General features: G+C 33.8%; 3 protein-coding genes across 5 annotated transcripts; all 3 read right to left on the reverse strand.

Moving 5' to 3' along the window:
• Window positions 1-4346: 4346 nt before the first annotated feature.
• On the reverse strand, window positions 4347-6522 carry LOC131643346 (arginase 1, mitochondrial-like). Its single transcript, XM_058913545.1, has 7 exons — window positions 6458-6522; window positions 5816-6058; window positions 5588-5735; window positions 5389-5522; window positions 5116-5292; window positions 4893-5003; window positions 4347-4790 (listed from the first exon to the last, which is right to left on the reverse strand). The coding sequence occupies exons 2-7, from the start codon at window positions 6053-6055 to the stop codon at window positions 4518-4520; spliced, it is 1083 nt and encodes a 360-aa protein (XP_058769528.1). The 5' UTR covers window positions 6056-6058; window positions 6458-6522; the 3' UTR covers window positions 4347-4517.
• A 1603-nt stretch (window positions 6523-8125) lies between these two features.
• LOC131647533 (probable LRR receptor-like serine/threonine-protein kinase At1g06840) lies at window positions 8126-8946 on the reverse strand. The gene is made up of 3 exons (XM_058917424.1): window positions 8725-8946; window positions 8343-8477; window positions 8126-8257 (listed from the first exon to the last, which is right to left on the reverse strand). Exons 1-3 carry the CDS (start codon window positions 8944-8946, stop codon window positions 8126-8128), a joined length of 489 nt encoding a protein of 162 aa, XP_058773407.1.
• A 1026-nt stretch (window positions 8947-9972) lies between these two features.
• On the reverse strand, window positions 9973-13046 carry LOC131643345 (mRNA export factor GLE1-like). Of its 3 annotated transcripts, XR_009296207.1 has the most exons (9): window positions 12632-13046; window positions 12355-12457; window positions 12201-12284; window positions 11944-12100; window positions 11661-11781; window positions 11348-11496; window positions 10437-10538; window positions 10112-10248; window positions 9986-10010 (listed from the first exon to the last, which is right to left on the reverse strand). XR_009296207.1 is itself a non-coding variant. In XM_058913543.1 (8 exons), exons 3-7 carry the CDS (start codon window positions 12235-12237, stop codon window positions 10445-10447), a joined length of 558 nt encoding a protein of 185 aa, XP_058769526.1. In that variant the 5' UTR covers window positions 12238-12284; window positions 12355-12457; window positions 12632-13046; the 3' UTR covers window positions 9973-10248; window positions 10437-10444. The 3 variants fall into 3 exon arrangements, 2 of the variants coding, with proteins under 2 accessions (XP_058769526.1, XP_058769527.1); XM_058913543.1 differs by having other exon boundaries at window positions 9973-10248; XM_058913544.1 differs by having other exon boundaries at window positions 9973-10248; window positions 12201-12457.
• Between the last annotated feature and the right edge of the window lie 4616 nt (window positions 13047-17662).

Genomic DNA, 17662 nt, shown 5'->3' on the forward strand with positions numbered 1-17662 from the left:
CTAAACAATTGTCCAACATTATTTCTGTTACTTTTGCAGCTAGTCTAAACCACATTAATGATACACCTTCTCGTATAGAATCCTCTAGATCTTTAACTTCACCCAACCCTCCTGACCACAATACCAATGATCCTCCTATTAGGAAATCCACTAGAACTTCCAATCCACCAAGTTATTTAGCAGAGTACCATTGCTATCTCACAAATCAAAAGTTTCCTAATAGTTCAGCTTCTTCTCCACAAGCTGCATATCCTTTCTCCTCTGTCATTTCTTATGACAAATGTTCTCCCTCATATAATTTTTGTTGTTGTGCTATCTCTGCTAACCATGAACCTACCACTTATAAACAAGCCACCAAACATGATTGTTGGGTTAAATCCATGGATGTGGAGCTTAAAGCTCTTGAAGAAAACCAAACATGGACTGTGGTGGATTTTCCTCCTGGTAAGGTGCCTATTAGTTTTCGTTGGGAATACAAAGTTAAGCACAAACCTGATGGGTCTATTGAGAGATACAAAGCCATATTAGTAGCTAAATGGTATACTCAAATGGAAGGTATTGACTACTTTGATACTTTTCTCCAGTTGTGAAACTTACTACTGTTAGAGTACTTCTCTCACTTGCAACTATAAAGGGATGGTACTTAGAACAGTTAGATGTCAATAATGCTTTTTTACACGGAGATCTTCATGAAGAAGTTTACATGAACCTTCCTCCTAGATTATTTGGCTATGATTCTTCTAAAGTTTGCAGATTACAAAAGTCTCTCTATGGCTTAAAACAAGCCAGTAGACAATGGTATTCCAAACTGTCTACATTCTTGCTTTCATTGGGATATACTCAGTCACAGGCTGATTACTCTTTATACTAAACATAATTCCTCTCAGTTTACTGCTCTTCTGGTGTATGTGGATGATGTGGTCTTAGCAGGTAACTCTCTAGCTGAGATCAAACATGTTAAGCAGGTTTTGCATCAAAAGTTTAGGATCAAAGATCTTGGTCAGTTAAGGTACTTCCTAGGTTTTGAAATTTCCATATCAAAGGAAGGCATTTTTCTCAACCAAAGGAAATATACCCTTGAATTACTCCAAGATGCTGGCATTCTTGCAGCCAAACCCTCTTCATTTCCCTTCATGAAGGCTCTCTCTTGGATGATCCCTCTCCTTATAGGAGGTTAATTGGAAGGCTTATTTATCTCAAAAATTAAAGGCCTGACATTTCTTATGTTGTCCAGCATTTAAGTCAGTTTATGTCTCAACCTAGAGTTTCACACTAGCAAGCTACAATTCGAGAGTTAAGATACCTAAAATCTGTTCTAACTACTGGCCTTTTGTTTTATGCATCTAGTAACTTAAGGTTATTAGGCTTTCCTGACCCTGATTGGGCTTGATGCCCTGATACGAGGAAATCCATTACAGGATATTGTGTCATGTTGGGTGACTCACTATTATGTTGGAAGTCAAAGAAACAACATACTACTTCAAGGTCATCTACGGAGGATGAGTATAGAGCTTTAGCATCTATTACTTGTGAAATTCAGTGGTTGAAGTACTTGTTTCATGATCTTCTTGTTAATTTCTCTCAACCAGCCACCATATACTATGATAGCAAGTCAGCCATATATCTGGCTCATAATCCCACCTTTCACGAACGAAGTAAGCACATCGAATTAGATTGTCATGTTGTGCAAGAAAGGCTCCAATCCAAGCTCATTCATCTACTTCCTCTCTACTCATGATCAGTTAGCGGATATACTTACAAAACTTCTACATTCTCCAGCTCTCAAGAAAAGTCTAGCCAAGTTGGGTCTTTGTAGCATCCAATGTCCAAACTTAAGGGGGCTGTTAGTATAGATACTATGAATGTTTATACTTGTATCTTTATACTTTCTCCGTACCATATGTATTTAGTTTAGGTAGAGACACTTGTCTACTCGCTATTGGTACCTAGTTCTTTTCATATAAATACCTCATGTAAGATATTGATTGAATAAGAAGGTTCTCCATTTTATCCTAACTGTTTCGGGTATCTCTTTCTCTATTGTTGCTATCTTCTTCTTTCTCATGACTTCATGTGTCACCATTAACAAGGAACCTTGAAGAATCATCAAATTTCTCACCATTATTGGAAATTCCAAGTTCTTTAAGGTGGGGTTAGAAACCACAAAACTTTATTTTTAGGAAATTTTGCATGTTGGAAAAAAATGGGATTTTGAGAGATTCTTGAAAGCTCATGTTGCATGATATATTCTTGTTTGTTTTTCTATTTATGATTTATCTTGATGTTATGGTATACTAAATTTTAGGTTACGTGATGTTTTAGAGCAACCTTTGCTTTTTTGGAGTTTTCTTGAGAATCTATGAAAATACATATTTGATTATGTTTTGTCACGTGTTCTCCTTTGCTTGTAGTTTTAATGAGCTAGTGATGTTGTAGATGTTTGCATTTCGTGTATGTTGCATCTGTGTTTTTGATGTAGAAAATGCATCAGGTGCACCGTGAGGGCCGTCATAACTGTGGCGTGGTGAGCTGACTGTCACGCCCTAACTAAGAATGATGACTGTCATCCTCGGGATGTGCCGACCGTCATCGCCCTTAGATCTTGTGCCGGGCGTGGACAACAACCGACAAGGGTCAGCATGCTGACGAGTGACCCCTTATAGGCTTTATTCAGGAGACGATTGTCACAGCTATGACAACCTCAGAGTCACCCTGGGCGTTTCCAGCCTCTTTTGTGTGATTTTCGGATCCTTATTGAGTGGCCTAGTCCCTTTGACGACTAGTATAATATGTCTAAATAAGTATTTGGATGATTAATAAGTGATACTAACTTAGACGAGTTGTATGTTGTAAGTCCCAAAAGTAAAGTCCTTAAAACCAATCCTTGAGAGATTTGATTTCTTAACAGTAGGTCAGTAGGTAACCTGTAAGATCAATTCTTGGGGGAAGTATCATGATAAAATCGATTAAGCGAGTGATGTCTCAAAAGTAGTCTGGCAGGTAAATTCCCTAAGACCAGTCCTCGAGAGAAATGATTTCTCAACAGAAGGCCATCAAGCAAACCCGTAAGATCAATCCTTGGGAGGCATCACTATTAACTAATAATGCGCTAGTATATTTATGTAATAACGGTGTTATGATATTAGATGGTAAAGGTGAGGGATAATAATGCGCTAATATCCATGAACGAGAGCACTCCTAAGATTTGAGGGCTCCACTGAGATAAGTTGTATCTCACCCCATGTTTAATATTTCAGGTGATTAGTTGAATGCAAAAGGTAAAGGAAAGACGGTTTGATGGCATTTTCTCGAAGACTTTTGATGTAGCTTATTTTATTATGTTTCTGTTATATCTTAACGACATTGTGTTATAATTGTATTATTTTGGCATACCTTGTAGTTGCATGTAAGTCTTATGTACTTATGTAACATTTTGAGTATTCTATTCTATTTCAGTACCACATATTAGCAAATTAATTATTAGATTCTAGACACACATATTGTTGGGTTATTAAAGTTGGTATCAGAGCAGGTCGATCCTCGAGCTAGCTGTGATGCATTAATATTTAATCAGTCTCGTGATTGTGTGTGTGTTGTCGTTATATATGTGAGACTCTGTCATATTACCTAGTATTAGGCTAGATCAACTTGATGTTTATGTGTATGATAGATAATTCCATGGCCGAGCGACCAAGGAAAAGTGGAAGGCCGAGAGAAAATTGTGCCTAGAGTGTAAACGAGAACCTTTTTTTTTTCAATAAGCAATTTATAAGATATCGCACTAGGGGTGCAACCTTTACAAAACAAAAACTCTAAACCGAGTTGTTACAGGAAAGCGGTAATATGTACCAATCGTAGAAGCTATTATGATACAAAGAATGACTTAAAGTCATCCATCTCCAAGAAAGAAAAATTACATTTGAAAACACCACATCATAGCAATAAGACTTGTTCTAAAAAATGATCGTGTTTCGCATGAACGCAGTTGGTGCAGATGTTGCAACAACATCAACTGCATATATTAAAATATATTAATATAAACTCATGACAGTGGCCTTCTATATATATATATATATATATATATATATATATATATATATATATATATATATAAACTTTATTATATATTAAAATATATTAATAACAGATTAAATATTACAATTAAGTTTTTTAATAATTGTGATTTTGTCAAAATTACTATATTTAAAGACAATGATATCAACAAAGTGTAAAATATTTTCAAATGCAAGAAATGCAAAAGCATGTGCAAGTGCAACTATGAGAAAACAAGTTGAAGATCTACACAAGCATTAATAAACATAAAACATTGACCAACATCAGGTCTTTCTTTAGTCATAAACTCAAAACAAGCAAATTAAAAACAAAGCTACAAACGTTAATGTGCATTGACTTAGACTACTAAAAGCCTAAAGCACATGTACACACTAATCTTTTATTAATGCTTCAAATAAACTTAGTAAAACTAAATGCCAGCAGAAGAAGAACCACTTGATTCATCATTTGGACATCTTTGCAGCCAATTCTTTGACCAACTTAGCAGTAACAAGTGCTGTAATCTTTTTGATAGCATCACTTTGTGGATCCGGATTGTATTCAACAACATCTCCACCAACAATATTACCTTTGAGATTGTGAAGAATACTTAGAACATCTTTTAAACAAAGACCTCCAGATTCAATGTCAGACACTCCATGAGCATACACTGGATCAAGAGAATCTAAATTTATTGATACATATACACCTTTCACACCTTCACCCGTACCAAGTGTCTGCACAAATAAATTTATCAAAATTTAATCTCAAGCAGCAACAATTATTTACAAAAGTCTATCATAACAAAAAAAAAAAAAATAGAGAGAAGAGAAAGAGACCAAGTTCTCTAATTGCTCGCGCTCTTTTGCGAAATTTGTCATTTCATGTATCTCTACCCCGTATTTTTCACCTTGTGCTCTTCCTTCAGCTGTTATTGATCGTATACCGACCTATGATAAATACATTAATGAGTTAGAAGCATGATAAAACATATATATGCAATATAATTTGCAATTGTAATCATAATTGTGGTCATAGCGGTGGTGCGAAGCATGAAAATACCTGCACTAGTCGATTGGTAAATTTGCCCTGCATGGTTTGAGCAAAGTTTTCATAAAGATCGGGACGTGCATCAAAATGAAGAATATCAACTTTTCCTCCAAGCTTCTCAGAGACAGCTCTAACAACAGGATATGAAATTGAGTGATCACCTCCCAAAACTAAGGGACGCAATGGAAACTACAAGAAAATTAATTAATGCAAAAAACCATGAGAACAAGATAAATTCATGTAACTAAATGCCATGAAAATGAAGAAATTTATTAGGAAGCATACATGATCCATCACTATCTTGACAGAGTCACTAATAAAAGTCATTAATCTCTCCTCATTAACTCCTAAATTTCGCATATCTTGGACAGGGACATCACCCACATCAGCCAAGACACGGGGGTCCGTTAAATTCTTGCCTGCACAAAAAAAACATTGTGTTGATCTGAGTTCGAATTTAAAATTTTATATACTGAAATCATACCTTCCGTGGTTGAGTTTCTGCTTCCATCCAATATGGCCTCCCTAATGCGAGCAGGAGCGAATGCGCCGCCTACATTGTGTCCCAAAGGCACTCCAAGAAGAGTTGAAGTTGCTATAGCACCACCCAGAAGAGCCTTCGCAGTTTCTCCCTAAACAAAATTAACCAACTTTCTACTAATGTAATGCGTCGAAAAATAGTGACGGAAAAATAGTTGAGGAAATAACTTGCCTTAAGCTTTGCTTTTTCTTGAAGATATGCAAGTGATGCATTGATAATACTTTCCTGACTATCTTTTGCCAATTTAGCTGCTGTTTCTTGATCCAGGTAGAAATTGGTGCCTAATGCTGCTGTACTTGAGATCACCTTAAAATTTGTTTTTCCTTGAAGAAATGAAGGTGAAGCATCTATCACACGAGTTGCACTGTATAGTGTCTGCTTGAAGCCTCGGCGTGCTACAATCGACATCATTTTCTGCAGAAATTTGTATATTCTTTCATGAAATTTAGATATTAAGTTTGTTAAATAATACTTTTTTTTAGTTACATTTGAATGTAAAGTGAATATTACACATGCATTACCAAAAATAATTTCACATGAGCCAAAATCAAAGAATATAATAACAAAATTAGAAAAAATATAATCTATAAACTCAAATATTATTTGAAGTAATATTTGTAGACAATGACGTCTTGTTACTAAAAATCAAAGAATGGTATTATTTGCAGGGAAAAAACATTTATACGTTGAGTGGCATAAAATCCATTAAACACAGATAACTATAAACTTCTCTAACCTTAAAAAAACAAACTCAATGTAAATTTAACCTTAAAAAATGAAAAAGGAAAAGAACAATATCTTAGTACTACTTACCAATTTCTTTAATCTCTCTGTAAAATATATAACAAAGAAAAATGGCTAAAACTTCAATGACCAATTTATGAAACTTGTTATGTTAAGTAAAGGAAATAACCTAGCTATTTATAATGGGAGATCGCTTAGATTTCAAACGTACTCACATATCTTATTTGTTTTTTTATTCAACAACTTGCATGTTTAGATTTTTTGTTTTTGTCTTAAAGCCAAAAACAATTTGCATGTTTGGATAATGTCACGTATGAAAATGGGAAAACGGGAGTCTCTTTTAAAGCATAAACAAGTGAAAATTGAAGCAATAACAAATCAATTGTCACTAGTACAAAAATGTTAATTTACACCCGTTTTTTATTAAATTTACACCCATTATTTTTAATAAAAATCGGGTGTATATCCACAGGGTGAGAAATGTCTAACGAATTTACACCCGTTTTTAAAACGGGTGTAAATACGTTCGTAATTACTCCCTATTTTAAAAATATCGGGTGTAAATACGTTCTACGTTATACCCTATTTTAACAAAAATCGGGTGTAATTGGGCGTAATTACATTTTTAATTACACCCTATTTTAATAAAAATCGGGTGTAATTGAGCGTAATTACGTTTTTAATTACACCCTGTTTTAATAAAAATCGGGTGTAATTGGGCGTAATTACGTTTTTAATTACACCCTGTTTTAATAAAAATTGGGTGTAATTAAGCGTAATTACGTTTTAATTACACCCTATTTTAATAAAAATCGGGTGTAATTGGGCGTAATTACGTTTTAATTACACCCTATTTTAATAAAAATCAGGTGTAATTGGGCATAATTACATTTTAATTACACCCTATTTTAATAAAAATCAGGTGTAGATATGTTCTTAATTACACCCTATTTTAATAAAAATTTGGTGTAAATACACCATTTATGAATGAACAATTATATCTATTTACACCCTATTTCATATACACTATTTAGTTATATTTCATTTTCAGTCATAATATTGCAAATACTATAAAATCATACACATAAAAATCATATTTTAACTAAGTCAAAATATTTTTAATATTAACCAAAAAGTATAGAAAATCATGTACAGTCATAATATTTCAAGTACTATAAAATCATACACATAAAAATTATATTTTAACTAAGTCATAACACTTTCTTCATATATAAGTTTTTTTCTTCTTCTTCTTTGGCTTTCATTTTGGCAACATTTCTATGTCCTTATCCTCTTCAACCATTTGTATTTGATCTTGTAGATTTTCCTCCTCAACCTTTTGATTTTCAACCATTTGCATCATACAAACCATGCCACATCTAAAGGTTAGTGATAGAAACCGGTACCAATTGAAATAATTCACTTAATAACAATGATTATTGTTCAATATTCTCTATAGAAATGATCTCAAACAGAAACAAAACACAATGTTAGTCAAACTTCTTAATGGTACCAATTGAAATAATTCACTTAATAACAAGTTTATAACAGCTAGCATGTATAAGGACTTGCAGGGATGAATGAGTTTCACCATCACCAGAGAAGCTGCAGCTGGTTGAATCACAATGAAACATGACTGGAGCACAAAAAAAATGTCAACTGGCTGAGAGTGAATGACGGTAGAAGAAATTCTAAACACGCCGGAAGGATAACACAGCAAAGAATTTTAAGTTACTATTAAGCCAATTCGGGACAACTGCTCCAAGAAATGCACATAATTGCATCAACATCCCACATCAGTATTGTTACTGACCCCATTCGCTCGTCGATGATTGAAAATATTACGCCAGCTTGGTATGAAAGAATGACCTGAAAAAAGGTATTCATAAGCATTTGCATCAAGCATTCAGTTATTTTGATAATGCTCCGGATATAAACGAAGTCAAGCAAATACCTCTCTAACAATATTTTTGCCATGTGAGATAGGATGCATTCGGGTCAAAAGTTCAAGAAACACAACACCGAGACTGTAAACATCACTCTTGTCGGTCAACTTGTGAGTTAAGAAGTACTTCGGATCAAGGTAACCCTGCATATTTAAAATCAAGGGGTGGGAAAAAGATTAAGAAAAGATAAATATCAAACTGTTTTCAAATAAATTATAAGTTGTTTTCATAAGTTATCGTAGAGAGCTTAGAAAAATAAGCTAAAAACAGCTTATATACATATCATAAGCTTCTTCCGTATGCTCCCGTCAAATAGTCTCACAAGAGTTTATGTCAGTCAATACATAAGTTCAAATAAGTTAAACCAAAATCCAACTATGAAAATCTTACCGGTGTCCCTTTTACCACTGTAGATACATGACCAGGAACAATGCCTTCCATATCTGGAACTGGGGCAAGCCATGAAAGTCCAAAATCTGCCACTTTTGCAGCGAGCTTTGAGTCCAATAATATGTTGCTGGCCTTGACATCCCGATGAAATATGGGAGGATCAACTTCATTGTGTAGATACATGAGACCTTTAGCTGACCCTAGCGCGATTTTCAATCTCATGATAAAAGTCAGAGGTTCTTTTGATGTAATTGTGTAGAACAACATACGATGTTACTAAATCATAAGAAGTTAACATACAATATCGGGAAGATAGAAAATGAGAAATTCAAATGTACCAGAAAGGTGATCCCTTAGTGTGCCATTTGGCATATATTCATAAACCATTATTTACAATACAATTTGAACTAGTAGAAACTTGTGAAGTTTGAGCGGAGTCCATGCAATCGTAAATAGAGGATGAATAAGCACTGCTTGGCCTCCCAGAGCTTACGAATGATATGTCTGTATCTGATTCTGTGAAGTCCATGCATATCATTCCAATGGTGCCTCTTCCTGCTCTTCCAAATGCAGACCTGCAGGAAACCAAACCATGTTATATATATGCAGAACCATTCAGCAGAGAAAAAAGGAAGAACCTTGTATGCTTGGAAATGTTTTTCTAAAAGAATACTTACTTCATAGATTCATCCTGCCAGGCATGAGGTTTCATTGACGGCATGTCCGTGGCATACATAGCATACATACATGTTATTAAGACATGACTACAATAAATAACTAGCTTAGTTCTTTTAATTTACAAAAAAAAAAAGGCAAACCTCTCAAATTCACACGTCTAGAGCATATCTGCTCCGCAAATTGATTTATATCATGATTACATAGATTGTATTTATATGAACGAGAAGCCAAAGTAACCGTTCCAATCGAATTAACCGTTGTAACCAAAATATTATCATGTGATATCAAAGGAGTTCCATACCACAAACAAATTAAGCAGTTCAATAAGGAATAAATGTAAAGTAACCCTGAGAACATTTCTGTTGAACCATTTCTGATAATTCTCCTAAATGTAGGTCTGAAATTTCAAAAATCAAAACAAGAATCAACATAATGAAAAATAAACATAAACTACAACTTCAAAATGAGCTCAATTATTCAAACTTCTTACATGGGAGATACAAATAACCCAAAAGAAAATTCAAAATGAGCTCAATTATTCAAAGTTTGTACTTAATGCATTGTTCCTCATCTCATTGAACCACTCTTCAGATATTACCCCTATATCACTTCATAAAATGAGCCAAAGTAATGAAACAAGATCAAACAGAGTGAACCAAACCAAATAACTTACATAAGACGTTATGAAATCAGTATCAAAGGAACTCACATAAGACATTATGAGCAGAGATTCTATTCTTAGGGTCTCTATCCAACATCAGTTTTACCAAATCTTTAGCACTGTCAGAGATTGTTGGCCATGGATCCGACTCAAAGTCAAGATCCGACTAATGTTTACGGAATAAACTGCCATTTCGTAAATTTGAAAGACTAAATTAATGGACACTTAGAATTTGGAGGGCGAAAATGATGATTTACTCAAACAACATTGGTCCATTGAAAATAATTCCACAGAAAGCCCTAAAAGAGATAACTCGAGTAAAGATCACTTCCATTCACCTAAAAAGAAACATCAGGAATGCATTGATATATACCTGCAAGTCTAACACATAAAGGCGACTGGTATTTTCACTATCGGAATAACCATCTTGAGTCCTCTAGGCCTGGTCACCACCACTACAAAATGCATTGGTTCCCTACATCACCAATATGTCACTAAAATCAATCAATTCTATACTACAGATCATTGGTTTCTCAGTAACAAACTAAAATGGAAAGTCACGAATATACGATACCCACGGTTTCACCTACAGATTCTAGATTACCATTAGGCAATACATTGGATTTTTTCTCCTTTTCATTATTTTTTGTCTCCTTTTCTCCTTTTCTTTTTTCTAACCAATGAATACTTTAAATAAACAATAAAGTTGCAAAAACAATTATCTATTTTTAAAGAGTACTAATAAAAACAAGGTTATATAATTTACACTAGAATAAGCAATAGTATACGTATATGTTTTCTTAAGAACAGTTTTAACTTCTAGTTTAAGTAAACGATAAAGTGAAAATAAAATATGACGACCTTAAAAAGAGTCTTACATTTAAAATACTAAAATAATTCAATAACTTTTTTAATTTTCTTTTCCTTTTTAACCTATATGCATGACTGCATGTCACATGAGGCATTGGATGAATGATTCTTATGCTTGCTGTCTCGTGTCTCATATGTGTTTCTAGATGATACACATTCTAGATTATCAATAAATAATGAATAACTAATCTCTATCTTAAATATGTGCTGCTGCTAAAGCACCGTCATACTAAATAACCCATTATTTGACCTCTTATAAAGCATATTAAGAATGTAGACAATTCTAGAGGAGCCTACAATTCATAGTCAATGCTTACTTCTTAAATCTGACAATAAATATATTGTAGAATGAAGGAATCATGTTGCCTTGAAAAGAAAAGATAAAGGGGACATGACGAAAGAATGCAGTCTTACATTTGGCGTTGATATTGAGTGTCAAACTTTTTATCCAACTCCTGCCTGGTTTCTTTGTATTTCTCAACTCGAAGAAGGGAAGAAAGAGAGTTCTGACTTTCATTCAGTAGAGCTGTCTTCAAAGCTGATATCTTATTCCTGACTTCATCCTGTGAATCCAGAAGATCAGAAACAAGTATGCTATAAGCATAAAACAAATCATGATGTAATTTACTACAAGTTATACGTCAATCAAGAATGACTAGCTATTCAATAAGTAACTGACAAGTCAAATTGGTAACAGGTGCATTGGGATCAAAATAGAACCACTCACGGTAACCCTTAAATGATGTTCGTGTGCCAACTCAATCAAGGCACCTTCTACCTCCCCAACTTTATTCATCAGATAAGGTTGCACTTCAAAATCAAGGTCAACATAGGAATCATCACTGTCACTGAAACACAAAGTAAATGACAAAAACATTGCTATCAAATCAAAAAATTCAACGGGAAACATGAAGTTAACATTGTTAAATTAAAAGAGATATACGGGTTCAAAGTCGATTTTATCATGATTTGAAATATGAGATTAAAGCCATGGTTTACGAAATAAGCACCTTAGATAAAGGTCATCACAAGTGAAGTGTTTTCCAGTGCTGGATACCACCAACGCTTTGTCATCCTCATCATCATTCTCACTCTCCGTCTTATACTGGGGCACGAAGTACAAACCTTCTACCTTTCTCAATTTCTTTCCCACCGGATAAGTTAAGCCTGAAAATCAACAGAGTTCAATTTGACAGCAATGACATGCTCATAAGGCAACAAAATGCTTTTCACAAACAGTTGGCGTTCAAAAACAGAAAACAAATACCACTGTTAGCAGATTGAATAGAAACACTAGCAGGCATTGAATGTTCTGGCTAGACTGGTTTTTCCAAGGAAGCCGAACAAAGTCCTAATACAAATGAAAAGCAGTTAAACTGAGTGGTTCAAGCATCTATATCTTATCAAATACTTTAACATACCAGGTTTAGGGTGAAGGGGCTCTGGAACACCACCCGTAGAACCTTGTGGATACAAGTTTGCATCAAAAAATGTAGAACCCATATCCTTTCTCGCAGCTTCTTTCTAAAATAAAATTGTTACTAATCACAAATTCGTTCATATAATCAAACACAAAAAACAAAAATCCACAAACAATAGAATGACCATAGAAATTGGCCTTTACGACACATACACAGGTGAAATACAATAATAACAAAAATTTAGGGTTGAGATGGAGGAGAGAATAAAATTACTCACTAAGCATACAAGGGAAGGGACGATTGTTGATGAATCGCTAAACCTCAAGATTGTTGCGACCGTAATAAACATGACGATAGATGAAGGGGTTTTTGCGATTTAGGGGTTTTCCTAAAGGATAAAGTCAAATTACTCACAGTGCTACACAAAGGAATGGGCGATTGTTGATGAATCTCTAAGCCTTAGGATTTTCGCGACTGCAATAAACATGACGATAGATGAAAGAAGGGTTTTTTTTTGTGATTTAGGGATTTTCCTGAAGGATGATGATGATCGGTGAAATGCGATGAATCTGAGTTTATAACTTTGTGCGATGAATCTGGATGAAATGCAATGAATATGAATTATTTATTTATTTATTACTATGCCATTAACATGTTTAGATTATTTTTTCATCAAATAAATTTAGATCATTAGTATGGGTCCAATAATTTATTAATTTGTTAATGATGTTTAAATTATTTATTATTTAATATGTCATATAGATTAAATATTTTGAATCATAAAATTAAATAATTTTTTTAGTTTATATAAATTTACACCCGTTTTTTAATTTAAAGGGAGTAATTGAAATTTTATTATAATAACATTTTTAATTTAAACCCGTTTTTAGAAAATAGGGTGTATATTGTCACTTGATAATATTTCAAATAACATTTTATTTACAAAATTGCCATCGAATTTCTCATTTACACCCGTTTTTAGTATATCAGGTGTAAATTTTAAAATTATTTTGTTCTTTTTGCACTAGTGTGTGCAAGTTTGTGCACTTGTAGGTTGAAGTTACCTAGTATTGAAGAGTTGGAGTCATGATTTACTATGTCATTGAATTACATCAAAATTAACTTTATATGAATGTTTATTTTAATATTAATCTTTGGATATCTTGATAGTATAGTAAATTATTAGAGATTAATCTCAAATTTTATAGGTATGATCCAATAATTTTATAGATTAATCCCATAATTTTATAGTAAGATAATCAAAACTAAATCAGATTTTTTTATTATGAAAGAAAAATATGATAAATATGAGAGACAATACAATTCTTTTTATTTGACTAAATACAATATATTTAATTTTTGTAAAATGTATTTTGATATAATTGTTATAAAATAAATAGTAATTAATACCAGATGGGACTTGGTTAATGTTGATTAACTGTACAACATAGAAATAAAAACAAATATTTGTTCAAATTTTTTAAATTCATTTAACTTAACTAACAAAATAGTAAGATAATCAAAACTACATCAATTTTTTTATGAACGGCAATATATATATATATATATATATATATATATATATATATATATATATATATATATATATATATATATATATATATATATATATATATATATAAAAGTGTGTTATAATCGCTGGACAAATAATCTAGGGAAAGACACACGAAGTAACAATTATGGGATCAAAGCCAAAAAGAAAAACAAAACAAAAAAACTGTCAAATACAACAAAACTAACCACCAAGAAGACAAAACAACCAACAAAAGCAACCACAGAAAAACCAGCATCAGGAAAAGCTAGATCTCTCCTCTCGAAGAACACCTGAGAAGAGCAGCAAAATCACAAAAGACAAAAATAAGAACACATCCAATGGAGGACGAAGACACTCACCCCTCTACGGGCTTAGAAACAAGATATGTTTCTCTCACAAGGCCACTTAACAACAGGAGTTATCGATGTACCTACCAATTCACCATTTCCAATACAAAAAGATGCTCATGTCTTTCGGTGTCACCAAAGACCCACAAAAATTTATGTCTTTCCGAGTTTTCCAAATTGACCAAACAACGACATGTCAAATCATCCTCATCCTCCTTTAGACCTAGCACCCCCAAGTGAAGGGAGAAACATTTAAAAAGGGCTAAAGTATCACAAGAAAAAACAACAACCCCCTTAACCACTTGAAGATGCTATACCAAACAGAGGATGCAACCTCGCAGGTCATAAAGAGATTGGAGGTGGACTCAAGGTGCAACGAGCAGAAAGGACAAGAGAGAGTCCCAAAGGTCAAGGGGAATCCCTTATTAAATAAGTTTTCTCTGGTTGAGATACAATCTTGAAGAAGTTGCCAAGAGAAACCTATAACTTTAAAGGAGATCCCAACTACACCAAATGGCCGGAAGAACTAACTCAATAAGAGATGCCTGGCGACCTAGGGGGAAAACTCAAGCCAGAAGACAGGAGTAGGAGGAACACACATAATAAACACCATCACTCGAGTCACGCCATCCCCACTTATCACTCTCAGCAGATGGAGTGACACCTCCAATCAAAGATTATAGACCATAAAAAAATACCTAACTTATAATATAAAAGAAAAGGTCTTCTCCACTTGAGATCCCATATCCAATTGTCCCCGTCCCATCTATCTACCTCCCCAACAGAATTAGAGATCTGATCATAAATAAGAAAAAGATGAGGGAGTCTGCGGCGAAGGGTGGAGTCCCCCACCTAGATATCCCTCCAAAAGGAAGTAAGGAGACCAGAACTAACTTTTAAGGAGAGTCCATCCTGGAACAAGTCAGTAGAATCATCAGCTCTACATCCTAGAAGGGAAACTTATCTTCACCAAGACGAGGCCGATCTGAGGAAGCTGACTCTCCCTCCCACAATTGACACATGCTATTTCACTTTCTTCAACTAGTTCTACTTCTTCAAGTGATAGAGGGATCATTTTTAAGAAAAACCCTCACGTTGCTTGAATAAGTAGAAGAAGTATTTCATCTAAAGTTAAATGTCATTATTGTGGTGATAAGGGTCACATTAGGCCTCTTTGTCATATTAGGAATCTCCCAGTTCCTAGTGGTAAAATGACATGGATACCTGAGTACTCCTTAACTAACCCCAAAGTACCCACTAATTGGGTACCTAAATTGCCTATTTGATAGTCTACAGGTAAGTCTTGTCTCCACAAAAACATTATGGTTCCTAGATAGCGGATACTCAAGACACATGATTAACCAAATAATTAGGTCAACATCTTAATGACTTGCAATGGATCTCTATTGAATATTTCCATATTGGGTAAGTCAATTGATTAAAAACGACTCATCCAAATTGATATGAGTGTTATGCCAATCGATTGGCTCATCAATTCTATCATGGATCATTTCCTTTTCTAATTTTCCCATCACCTACGTAAAGGAGGTTCGCCTCCTCTTAATTTCACGTCACTTTCCAAGATTTACACTTTATTTAGATTTTATCTCTCTTTTTTCTCTCTCTTTATCTCTCTAGAAATAATTCTCTTTCACTTAAGTTTCCTTGGTAATTTTGTTTAAAACATTACTTGTGAGGAAATGTTTGTAAGTGGTCATGCTATTGTTTAATTCTTGAGAGTGCGATAATCTTAGGAAATTGAGTTTGGTTCGTGAGATAAATAATTCATAAAATATATGTTTTGGTTTCTTTAGCTTTGCTAATTAAGTTATGTTTGGTTATTGAGATAAGCCTAAAAATCTCTAAAAGTTTCGTTAGCTTAGCCTGCAATAAAAGCTATCTTTGGTTGGGGATAAGCCAGTAAAATCTCAAGATCAGATGGTATTAAGGTTTATGGGTATAACTTGTAAAATCTTAAAGTTTATAGTCAAATCTAAAGAAGATATCTTGGGGGACAAGAGTAGGCCAACAGTCAGCCGATCTTGGATAAATATGTGGTCAACCTTTCTAACCCTTACTTTCTTTATTTTCTGCTACTTACACTTTCTAATTCTTCTATTTACACTTAATAAATTAATAACACATTTTCAAGTATAATTGAGAAAACTACTAAAGTAATCGCGAATTTTCAATACCACAATTCACCCCCCCCCCCTTATGTGCTTGAAGTCATTTATATAACAACGTGAAAACATTTGGGTTTCTTCCTAGCCATTAGATTCCAACAAAAGGAAAGAGGAGGAGGAAAATAGTAGTGTTTGCACCCTAGGGAGAAGGATAGAGTTCTTAACTCTTTTTAGGGTTTCCTAAACTTTATCCCCGAGAGCCTCTATAAATAACTTATCCTTTGAGGGTAAGAAATAGATCGTAAATAATACCTAAAAGAGCCGCTCGCAGCATAAGTCAAGCTTTAATCACCAGAAAACTACAAAGGCCTCTGGTCACCCCTACCAGCATAGGAGTACTGCGCACTCCTGTACTTTTTGACAAGTATACCTACTGATGAGGTTGCTCTATTTCTCGCGAGGCATATGATTGGATACAATTGGGGAATTCACGATTCATTATAGCGAGCTTCTAGGTTTCAAATACTAACACAAACTTTTTAGGGATGTCCAATTTGATATATGTTGGCAGGTCGTAGTATCTATGAAAAAAGAGACATCTTTGAATTTCTTGACTGACCCATATGATGGGAGATTGTCATGTAGGCCAACAAATATTTTGGTGTACAGAAGGGCAGGATGAAAACATACTTGTGTCGACTTGACTGGGGTTTCTCTATTGATCGGACTAAGAATTTGTGGTTTTAGTGTGGGATAGACAACCCTCAAAGCCTCTTGAAGTTAAGTGGTCTAACATGAAAAAATTGTGTTCCGACAATTAATTAACATGCTTTTATACTATATGCCTTTGACACTTTTGATTTCCTAACACCGAACAGTGAATCTTTTACCGAGAGTCAAAAGACTTATGTATAGTAATGTTATATCTCATAGGTCAATAGATGTAGAGTTAAACAGGATTGATTTTGTCATTCAAAGAAGAGTAGTTACCTATTTACATTCTTTTACTATATAAATATCATTATATATAAAAATAAAGAGTTTAATTGTTATGCACTGCCAGTGTAAAATTTTTTACCCTATCAATCTATCACAATCACCCAATTATTTTACACTGTCACTGACGGTGTAAAATTTCTTTACACTATTAGTGTATTTCAATTAAATTCTAAAATAAATTATTAACCAATTTAATATTACAATTAAAATTTTTAATACTTGTGATTTTGTCAAAATTATTATAATTAAAGACGAAGAAATCAACAAAGTGAAAAATTATT

The sequence above is a fragment of the Vicia villosa genome, linkage group LG1 (assembly GCF_029867415.1).
Source record: "Vicia villosa cultivar HV-30 ecotype Madison, WI linkage group LG1, Vvil1.0, whole genome shotgun sequence".
Taxonomy (NCBI): domain Eukaryota; kingdom Viridiplantae; phylum Streptophyta; class Magnoliopsida; order Fabales; family Fabaceae; genus Vicia; species Vicia villosa.

Coding starts and splice junctions, on each gene's coding strand:
- LOC131643345 (XM_058913543.1), bottom strand. CDS start 12,237: ATGCCTGCTAGTGTTTCTATTCAATCTGCTAACAGTG. Junction 12,101..12,200: donor TATTCAATCTGCTAACAGTG/GTATTTGTTTTC, acceptor GTTGATTTTCAG/GCTTAACTTATCCGGTGGGA. Junction 10,539..11,347: donor ACTCAATATCAACGCCAAAT/GTAAGACTGCAT, acceptor TTGGTGATGTAG/GGAACCAATGCATTTTGTAG.
- LOC131643346 (XM_058913545.1), bottom strand. CDS start 6,055: ATGATGTCGATTGTAGCACGCCGAGGCTTCAAGCAGACACTATACAGT. Junction 5,736..5,815: donor AAGAAAAAGCAAAGCTTAAG/GCAAGTTATTTC, acceptor AATTTTGTTTAG/GGAGAAACTGCGAAGGCTCT. Junction 5,004..5,115: donor TTACCAATCGACTAGTGCAG/GTATTTTCATGC, acceptor TATTTATCATAG/GTCGGTATACGATCAATAAC.
- LOC131647533 (XM_058917424.1), bottom strand. CDS start 8,946: ATGAGATTGAAAATCGCGCTAGGGTCAGCTAAAGGTCTCATGTATCTA. Junction 8,478..8,724: donor CAGTGGTAAAAGGGACACCG/GTAAGATTTTCA, acceptor TTAAATATGCAG/GGTTACCTTGATCCGAAGTA. Junction 8,258..8,342: donor GCAAAAATATTGTTAGAGAG/GTATTTGCTTGA, acceptor ACCTTTTTTCAG/GTCATTCTTTCATACCAAGC.